Source organism: Rattus norvegicus, chromosome 1, assembly GCF_036323735.1.
Source record: "Rattus norvegicus strain BN/NHsdMcwi chromosome 1, GRCr8, whole genome shotgun sequence".
NCBI lineage: Eukaryota > Metazoa > Chordata > Mammalia > Rodentia > Muridae > Rattus > Rattus norvegicus.
In genome coordinates this window covers 63,622,708-63,632,784 of record NC_086019.1, presented here as the reverse complement: position 1 = coordinate 63,632,784, position 10,077 = coordinate 63,622,708, and the positions used below count along the sequence as shown (strand labels likewise).

At 44.0% G+C, this 10,077-nt stretch overlaps 1 protein-coding gene across 1 annotated transcript; it reads left to right on the top strand.

Moving 5' to 3' along the window:
* The first annotated feature begins 7,037 nt into the window (after positions 1-7,037).
* LOC134484879 (sperm motility kinase Y-like) lies at positions 7,038-8,614 on the top strand. Its single transcript, XM_063280759.1, has one exon. The coding sequence runs from the start codon at positions 7,038-7,040 to the stop codon at positions 8,565-8,567; it is 1,530 nt and encodes a 509-aa protein (XP_063136829.1). The 3' UTR covers positions 8,568-8,614.
* The last annotated feature ends 1,463 nt before the right edge of the window (positions 8,615-10,077 follow it).

The following is a 10,077-nucleotide window of genomic DNA, read 5'->3' as shown; positions in this document are numbered from 1 at the left end:
TTGTCCTGAGAAGGGAAGGATCCTCTCATTCTAGCAGATATTCTGGATGACACAAGGAATTTGAATAGATTATGAGATCACTTTTCCACATTTCTTTCTGAGGCAGAGACCCTTGAGACCCTTGGCTCAGGAATAACAGTTCCAGATAGCAAGGTGAGGTCAGTGTGGGCCCTGTGTTCACCTATGAATAGTTATTTATGTTAATCACCAAATCTTTGAAACTTACAGCATGTGAGAGAAAAGTCTCCCAGGAGTCTCAGCTAAAACTAATCAGTGAGTTTTTAAGAACAAGAACAAGTAGGAAATTTAAATTCATGTGATTGCTACAAATAAAGCAAGACACTGTCACTAGATCACCTTTGTGTAAGGGCCCTGACGACATACACAACTTAAGATGTGAAGTGCTCAGCTAGCAAGCTTCGTGGCATGAACCCAAGACACAGTTTCTCTGTGTCTCATCACCTCTGAAGCATGGTCCACAAACAATGGCAACAAACCTTCTCTTCCTCAGAGTTCAAAGTTACCTTTACCGTTAGTGATAGTTTCACAGTTAACTAACCTCTACTGGATAGACAGGTTTGACTAACCTTCTCTGAGCTTCTCCCAACCATGTACAGATGGTACATCCCTCTGCACATGAGGCCTGTTCCTCTCAGGCCTGCTGGTCTCCTTCCCAGAATAGAAACTGGATACCTTTCAAGTCTACATTCTTAAGTCATCTATCAACTTTGGGTACATGATAAGCACAACATGACATTGGGTGCCAAATAACACTTTCCTACCTGACAATGAATATGGTCCAGGGGTACCAAACATGGAAACTGGTCAGGTAAGGTCAGTTTACCCCCATGCTATCTCCATGTGGAGATGAAGATTGACACACCTTCCCAAGCAGACTTTCTCAGCTGTCTCAGCCCACACAGCAGTCCTTTGCTGAGCTTCCTTACTCCCAGTGACTGATGAGAGTACATGAGAAGATGCCTGAGTTCTGGAAAGCCCTGGGCCCCATGACCCACAGTAGCAGCAGCTTCTGATCACAGGTGATTTCAGGAACTGAAAATGCCTAATGTTCCTGTGTTGATTTGAATATGCTCAGCCCAGGGAGTGGGACTATTTGCAGATGAGCCCTCATTGGATAGGTGTAGCCTTGATTGAGGAAGTGTGTCACTGTAGATGTGACCCTTATGTTCCTTGTCCTAGCTGCATGAAAATCAGTTTTCTAGTAGCAGCGTTCAGATGATGATGTAGAACACTCAGCTCCTCCTGTACCATATCTGCCTAGATGCTGCCATGCTCCCACCTTGATGATAATGAACCAAACTGCTGAACTTGTAAACCAAACCCAAAGCAGTGTTCTTCTTATAAGATTTGCATTGGTCATGGTGTCTGTTAATAGCAGGTAAACCCTAAGTAAGTCACTTTCTACCACAGATTACGAGGTTAATTGAGTGATGTCTTCACCTGAGGAGACATGGCCTCTTATTAAGGTTCTAATCTCCTAAGTAATTGCAGGCTCTCTTCTGGCCTAGGCATTGGCTATAATATTAATCTTCCCAGTGTCTTTTTCTCTGTAAACTATACATTTTGCATTTCTATTTGCCCCATTTGCTCTTTTTCATTGAAGTCCTATAACCTCAGTATAACAGAGGCCATACTGGGCTCTCTTCAAATTTTCATCGAAGAAATTTGTTTATTACTTTTTAATTTAGCCTCAGGTAGGTTTTTACGATGTGGGCTGAAGGAAGCCACATTTTTGTAAAAGCATCATACAAATTATCCCAGGCCAGTTACAAATATTATTGCCTTCTGAATCTCCTTGTCCTGTGCTTCCACATTCTGGATAGGTCTTGGCACTCCTGACTCCCAAGCTCCTGCCAGTATACCCCATTAAACTCTTCTTAGAGCACTGGGCCACTTCTAGTTCAAAGTTCTGAATTCTTGCATATTTTCCAAAACAAGTAACAAGCACAAACTGGCATGGTCAGGTATCACGGAGCAAGAGTCCGCTCTATCACATCCCCTTCTGCATTAGTTACATTTGTATTTCTGTGACAGAAATGCCATGAGCACAGCAAACTATAAAACATGTAGGCGATTAGTGATCCTATTTCACAGACCACCTGTTACCACCTAAACGGTGGAAGGAGCAGGAAGCAGAGGACTCACATCTGGAATCACAAGTACAAAGCAGAGAGTGCACAGGGAGTGGTGCAGAGCACTAAAACCTCAAAGCCCAGCCCCACTGGCATTCTTTCTCCAGCAAGGGCACACCTCCTGAGTCTTCCCAAGCAGAGTCAGCAACTGGGAAAGGAGTACTCAAATGCCCGAGACAGTGGAGGATAGCTCATGCAAAATGTCATGATGATTCAGGAATTCGAATCAGTAACAGAGAGAACCTTCACTCTGGGTCAATGTGTGTTGCTGCAAAGCCAGCAAGCTGCTCTCCCTCCTCTTGAACATAAGATGTGGATTAAGTAAAAATGTAAACAAGCATCTCCATGGAAAATCAACAGCCCTGTTAATCTGGTCATACTTATAGGATAAGTCCAGAGGTGCTGGATACTGAAATCACAGAAGAAGCCAACACAAACTCAAACCGTTTAGTCTATAGGAATAAAAATACCACAGAAGCCAAAATGGGTAACGATATGGAGCAAACGCTCACTCACTCAGCAGATAAAATTACACCTAGCCCTTACTCACAGACCTACTTCATAAACAGTGTACATTCTGCTGGTGTCTACTCAACACAATCCTAAATGCTGCAATCAAACCAAATGGTTTCTTACTTTGTTGAGTATGACTTTAAAACACTAAAGTACTCTGAAGGAGGTTAATGGAATCTTCTCAGGGCCTGTGGAGGTTGGCTGAGGGAGTGCAGATTAACAAAGCAACACAACCCAATTTCCCCACCAGCAAGCAGAAACCGGCCTGATGTCAGTTGCCAATTCCTGAGGGTTTAAGAGAAGCCTACAGACTGGAAGGACTGAGGTAGGTGAGATTAAAGTACAGTTACACTAATTGCTCACTTGACGAATCAGAAGGGTAGAAACTGGAAAGTGCTCTGTGTGTGTGTGTGTGTGTGTGTGTGTGTGTGTGTGTGTGTGTGTGTGCGTGTGCGTGTGTGTGTGTGTGTGTATGTTCCATGCATTTGTTTCTGTGTGAGTGTGGTTGGGTTGTTGCTGTTGTGTGCTTAATTTGAGACAGAGTGTTACCACAAACTGAAGCTGTCCTAAAACTCACCCTGTACACAAGGGTGGTTTGGACAGTATAGAGACCTTCTCTCTCATGAAAGGGGGATTAATGATGTGTAGCACAAGCTATGTGTGAATGTAAATTTCAAAATCTGAAGATTTTATAAATCTCCTTTGGCTTGCTTTAACAATGCTGGTGATTATAGCAATACATGGTACACTGAGGACAGAACAGAATATATAGTGTGAGCTTTTGAGATGGTTCAGAGGTGAAAGGAATAGCTGATGATCTGAGTTTAGTTCCAGAGGCACTGTTAATAATCAAACACAAATGTAGCCGACTTTTATCCTGTGTAAAAATCAGTCAGGGCATCCAGTCATCTAAAGTCTGGAAGCTGGGGAAGGGAACATGGAGAATTAATATCCTAGTAAGATCACCATTGGAAGGGGAAGCCCTGGGTCCTGCTAAGACTGAACCCCCAGTGAACTAGATTGTTGGGAGGAGGGCGACAAGGGGGGCAGGATGGGGAGGAGGGAAGGGGATGTTTGCACGAAAACTGGGAAAGGGAATACTGGAAATGTATATAAAAATTACTCAAGTCAATATACATATATATATACACATATATATATACATGTATATATATACACACATATATATATATATACATGTATATATATATATATATACACTGAGGTCAACCCTAGATAGGGCATAGAGCAATCCATACATGATGGGATTCAACGGGGTGTTTTATGAAAGAGCTCTTTCCCAGGAGCACACCTGTGTGTCAAGGCCTCCCTTCCAGCTAGGCCTTTGGAATCTCCAGTGCTAAACACTGTCTCTTCCTTTGAAGAAGTGAAACATAATAAAAATTCACACTTCACAGTACAGTGAATAGCAGTAATCGCGAAAGGTGTAAATAGAACTGATGAGTACCAGAGTATGTGGATTGATGTTATATGAAATGTGTTTGGATGCCGTGCAGTATCCTCTTCCATGTACCTACATACTGAGCAACGACCCTGTACAATTTCTCTCTAGACAGAACCATCTGGAATTCACTCACTGAGGGACTTATGCCCTGGAGTGGCAGCTACAGGTAGGACTTGTGCAACCATGTCACGAAGCGAAGAGACAGAGATGCATGGATTAAATGGAGAGAAGCAGATTGGAATGGTGGAGAGGCTAACCTGCCAACAACTCCAAACCCCCAGCAGGATGACAATGGAGAACAGCGAGCAGTTTCCCAGCCAGCCTCACTCTCCATAGCCAGACTTCTTCCAGTCCTTCCATTTTCCCAAGGAAAGAAAAGTTCAAAAAGCAGGGACAGGGAAAGAAAAACTGCTCTACTCCCAGGAGCCAAGGGCAAACCCCCTGGCACCTCCCTGTCTGAGCCCATAAGCAGCCACAGCCCAGTCCTGGGATCATCTCTAGAGGCTCAGGGACCCAGGCAGATGAGCCCTTGAATCACAAAGGGTTCCACTACAGCATTCTATGGGTGTCAGTCCTGAGTCCCTGAGCCTGAGGTGCTCTGCACAGCTATTCAGAGAAGCCTTCTCCTGATCTCTGTACAAAGATCTCTGTGTTGGATGTCAGAGGAGAGTGTCCACCCAGCATGGGTTGGGGCTCTGGCCCTCTAATCTGTTGGTCCATGTTAACTTCTCCACAGAGAAAGCTTATGAGCTTTGCTGATGCATCCATTAGGCGTTTGGGGGATTCAAACTCAAGTCTCTGCCTAGTCCTGCAGCTTTGTCTCAGGTGTTTGATGATAACCTAGAGCCTTTCTGAGGACTTATGAGAACAGTGTCCTCTTGATGGGTCAGTTTAGAAACAGCTTTGTCTTTAAAAAAAGAAAACTATACCATCAGTTTGAGGCTATTCCTTCAGAATTCAAAGATAACGTGACACCCTGAGTGTAAACATGAGGACTTTTTAGCAGGATGCAGAGTAAGCATTCAAAACAGAGAACTATGGACAGCTAAACATCTTACAGGGTTTTATTTCTAACAGCCTAAAGTCTTTCCATAGCCCATAGAAGCCACGGTCTCAGAGTCCTTCCCAACCATGTCATGACAGGTCCTATTGTGACCTCATGAGGAGTGATTGTGAGGTGGCCCAGCAAACACATATTAAGCTGTTGCCAGGCCTGGAATTCTTTGAGTGCTTTGAGAGGAGGTGTGGAGTGGAGCCCTCTGCGACTTGGTTGTATCTAGTGAGCTGTGTGTGGTTGTATCGAATTTTACTGTACTGTGTATATGTGTATGTATCAGTGTGTGTAAGAGAGTGTGTGTTGACAGATTGGCCTGTGTGTGAGTGCGTGTACACTTTTGCCTGTGTGTTTGTCAGTATATGTAGGAGTGTGTGAGTTTACAGGTTTGTATGTGTGTATGTGTTTGTATGTGTGTATGTCTTCTTGTGCGTATGTGTATCCCTGTGTGTATGTGTGTATGTGTCTGACGTGTGTTTTTCCAGGTTTCCTTGTGTGTAAGTATGCGTGTTTTGTGTGAATCTGGGTGTTTGTAAGAGTTTGTGTGAGTATAAGTTCACTTCTGTGTATTTCTGTGTGTGTTCCTGTGTGTGTGCCTGTGCCTGTGTGAGTGCCTGTGTGTGTGTGTGTGCTTGTGTGTGTGTGTGTGTGTGTGTGTCTGTGTGTGTCTGTGTGTGCACGTGCCCATCCCCTTTTGCCCCTTGTATCTATATTACCTGCACCTCAGTGCAAGAGAGTGTAGAGGCCAGAAGTCACCCCGGCTGCTGTTCCTGAGGTAGGTTCTCAACCTTATTTTCAAGACAGGCTCTCTCACTGGCCTGCAGCTGCCCAAGTATCTGGGTTGGCTGACCAGTCGCTCCCAGGCATTTGGTATGCCAACCCCATAATATCAGTTTAAAGGCGTATGTAGATGGCTGGCTGCCTATTTCTTGATTGATTGATTTTTGGATGACTTCAAGAGAAAGAATTAGGTCACATATTGCCACGCCACTGGCTAATTCCTTATTGGGGTTTTGTTTTTTGTTTTATTTATTTATTTATTTTTTATGGATTGCTGGTTTCATTTTTTAGTGGTTTTTATGTTCTCACATGCTATATTACTGCTTTGATTATTTACGGTTCTGCAGTCGGATGATTAACTCTATCTCCATTTTCAATGTCCTGCGGTTTCATCCTTTTACATTATTCCTGTTTCTCTATTTATTGAGTACAAGCAATCATTGGCTTAGACTTGATACAAATTTGCCCTTTGTGACACTTTCACTCTTCGGCCTTTGTTTAAGGTTTACTGTTCACTGATATTTAACTGCCTTATTCCTTGTGGTTGGTTAATTTTAATTTTCAGTATTTTGCTCTGGAGAGTTGTGGATTTTTGTGGATCACTAGGTCCTGAAATTCAATGGAGTTTTCCCTTAAGTGTTGGCTTTTTATATTTGTTTGTTTTGTCTTATACTAATTCTTTCTCCTCTCGTTTCTTTCATCTGTTTTTTTTTTCTTCAATGAACATCTATTCATAGTATTGGCCATCTTTGGCCGCCCAATCCTATTGTAGTATGACGATTTTTATTTTCATCATTGCATTTAGTATGTGTGTGCTCTTGGCTTTCTCTTTTGGGGTTGGTTATTTGGGTGGCTTTTACTTATGACTCTTCATATTTTCCCCTTAACTTTTTCATAATTTTGCTCTATTTTTCTAGTCTAGTTTTTACTTTGTCTTTGTTTGTTTTTTTTCTTCTTCTTTTGTTTGTTTCTTTTAGGTACCACAAGTGTAATTTTAGCTCCTATATTGCTCCATCTTTTTCATTATTTGATTCCATTTTTGTTATTTTTAGGTAGCATTAGTACTGATAAAATGCCTACAGAGACTGAGGAGGAGTTACCAACCCCTACACCCGAGCCCAGTATCTCTGAGGAGGGCAACTTCCATTCCCAATACCAAGTATTGGGGACAATTGGGCAAGGGGGCAACGCCAAAGTCCTCCTGGCCCACCACCGGCTCACAGGAACCCCGGTGGCTGTCAAAGTTCTGCGAAAGGACAAGCAGTGGTTCCAGCCAGCCATGATGGAAGCAAACATAATGAGAAAGATCAACCACCCCAACATAGTGTCTCTCATACAAGTTATTGAAAAGGAAACGAGAATATACCTCATAATGGAGCTGGTGGAAGGCCAAGAACTCTACCAGTACATCAGAGAGTCAGGGCACATAGAGGAGGATGAGGCCCGGCAAATATTTGAACAGATATTGTCAGCAGTGAGCTACTGCCATGGAAAGGGGATTGTTCACCGAGACCTCAAACTGGACAATATAATGATTGATAAAAACAAAAAGGTCAAAGTCATCGACTTTGGGCTTAGCACCCAATTTCAACCTGGAAAAATGCTAAACCACCACTGCGGCACGTACTCTTTTGGTTCCCCTGAACTCCTCCTTGGCCATCGGTATGACGGGCCGAAGAATGATATGTGGATTATAGGAGTGGTCTTGTACTGTATGGTAGTGGGAAAGCTCCCATTTGATTCAGTGATCATCCAAGAACTGCAAAGACAAGTAGTGGCAGGGGTATATCCTGCTCCCTGTGGGGTTTCAAAAGAACTGGAGGACCTCCTTAGTAAATTACTGAGGGTAAATCCCAACTTTAGACCAACAGCAAGAAAGGCGATGAAACACCCTTGGTTCAAAGAACACTGGAACGGATTGATAGGTCCCTATGAAGAAATGCTTCCCCTCACACCAGACCCGGCCATTTTGGATGCCATGAAAAGCATTGGATTCCAAGCCTCTGTAGTAAAACACTCTTTAAAACAAAGAAAATATAATGAGGAAATGGCAACTTATTTCTTTCTACAAAAGCAGGCTCTCCAGGGGGATGGCTGCACAGCCCAGGCACAGCAAATGAGTCCCGTTGCAGCACCATTCCCTAGCCTTGATCCTGCTGCTGCTTTTAGATTAGAACCAAAGAGGAGTGGAAGCCTGCCAGTCCTTGGCACCTTGCGGGTGTCATCCTCCCATGGTCACGTATCTCACTATGGCCAGAATGCTCATCCAAAAGGAGGCAAAAGATCCACTGTGGCTGGTCGTCTCAGGCCTCTACCGATGACACCTACACAGGACCACTATCACAAATGTGCCGTGAGTGTCCCATGCATTCAAACAACAAGCATCTTCACTGAGAAGAGTAGCAATAAGGAAATCAAAGAAGACAACCCACTCTCCCACAGAGCCCCATTAGAGGATAAGCCCATCCCCAGCAGGGTCCGGCACAGAGGTTTTAAGGGGTGGACCAGGAATATAGCAAATGCCCTGATAAAGCTGTGTTGCTGCATGCCAAGGAGAAAGAAACCTCGCCTGGGGCAGAACAGAATCTCCCCCCAGAAATGAGCCACAGGGAGAGTCCAGAGAACAAGCAGCAGGCATAGCCCAGGTACCTTTGTGCTTTGTCCTTTTCAGTTTGCTCTATGCTGGTCCTTCCTCTGTCTCTGGTTTCCATTTTCCCCACAATTCTTACCTTGTATCTGCTCTAAGTTCTTTATGAGGTTTCCCCAACACCAAGCCTTCTCCCTCTCCTTGATTTCTCCTCTTCCCAGCAGGGACCCAATAGGATTGATGAGTTCCACACTCTACAGAGTTTTCTAGTTGGCCCATCCCTTCAGATGGCCTCCAGCTCCCCCTTAGGCCAATAGCTCCCACAGGGTGAGGACTAGAGGGTCATGGGCTCATGGACTCCTCCAGGGGCTACTGATCTTTTCACATGTGGTCATCAGTCACAAGTGCTGCAGAGCAGAGTCTTATGTTTTCAAATGTAACATCCCATTCCATTAAGCCTCAAAACTAATTAACAAGGTTTGTCATTGAATAAGTATCAACAACCTAGTTTGTGGGTTATAGTTGATGGTCAGAATCCTGCATGCATGCATATTGTTTTGCATACTTGTTTTTTTTTTCCTAAGACCTAGTGATCTATTGAATTTTATAGGTAGTAGTTCTAAATGTTTTCTTTCAAAGACCTCAACTGAGAAGTAGAAAAAAGAAGTTATAATATAGTAAGGCAAATCAAAGCCCCAAATGGTAAGCTAAGAATTCTACCTCACTGTCTTTTTTGCTTGGAATAAATTGTCTTGTCTATTTCACAGTGTCATCTGGAAATTCTTTCATGTCCTCAGTACAAACAGTAGGTGATTTCAGACACATGGCAATGGAAAAGACACCAGCAGAAACTACAGCAGCAACAGGAGTAGCAACAATAGCAGAAGCAGCATTAGGCACAGCAGCAGCAGGAGGAGGAGAGCGAGGAGGGTAGGAGGAGGAGGAGGAGGAGGAAGATGAAGAGAGGAGGAGAAAGAAGAGGAGGTGGAGGAAGAGAAGGAAGAGGAGGAGAAAGAGGAGGATGAACAGCAGGGGGAAGATTTTGATTCCCTGTCCCCGTGAGAATTGCTGATGACTACTTCTGGACACAGATATCATGCTGAGAACTGTTTATCAAAATGATTTAACAGAATATTAATGTTCATAGAAGACATGTCAATGTTCCTGAGGGCATGCAGCCCTGGAAAAGAGAGCCAGATGGCAGAGGCAAGCAGTGTGGAATGTTCTTACTGACGAAGACCTTCTCAAAGCTGATGATGTAATAGGTATGAAGGAGCATTTCATGGGAGTCAAGGTCCCATGCCCCTGTGTCAGGGCACACAGAGCTCCTAGCCTTGCATCCTGCGTGAGAGGGGACCTGGAATATTCCCTGATCCCCACAGGGTCCTGGATTGCATGGTTCCCCCTCAGTTATGGTCCTCACTGTGCCTCATGGGGTACGCAGCTTCTACGGGCTGAATTTATATCAGTGATTAACTGGAGCTGGACCACAACCACACCACAGGCAAGCCCTGGGCACTGAGGA

Coding starts and splice junctions, on each gene's coding strand:
- LOC134484879 (XM_063280759.1), top strand. CDS start 7,038: ATGCCTACAGAGACTGAGGAGGAGTTACCAACCCCTACACCCGAGCCC.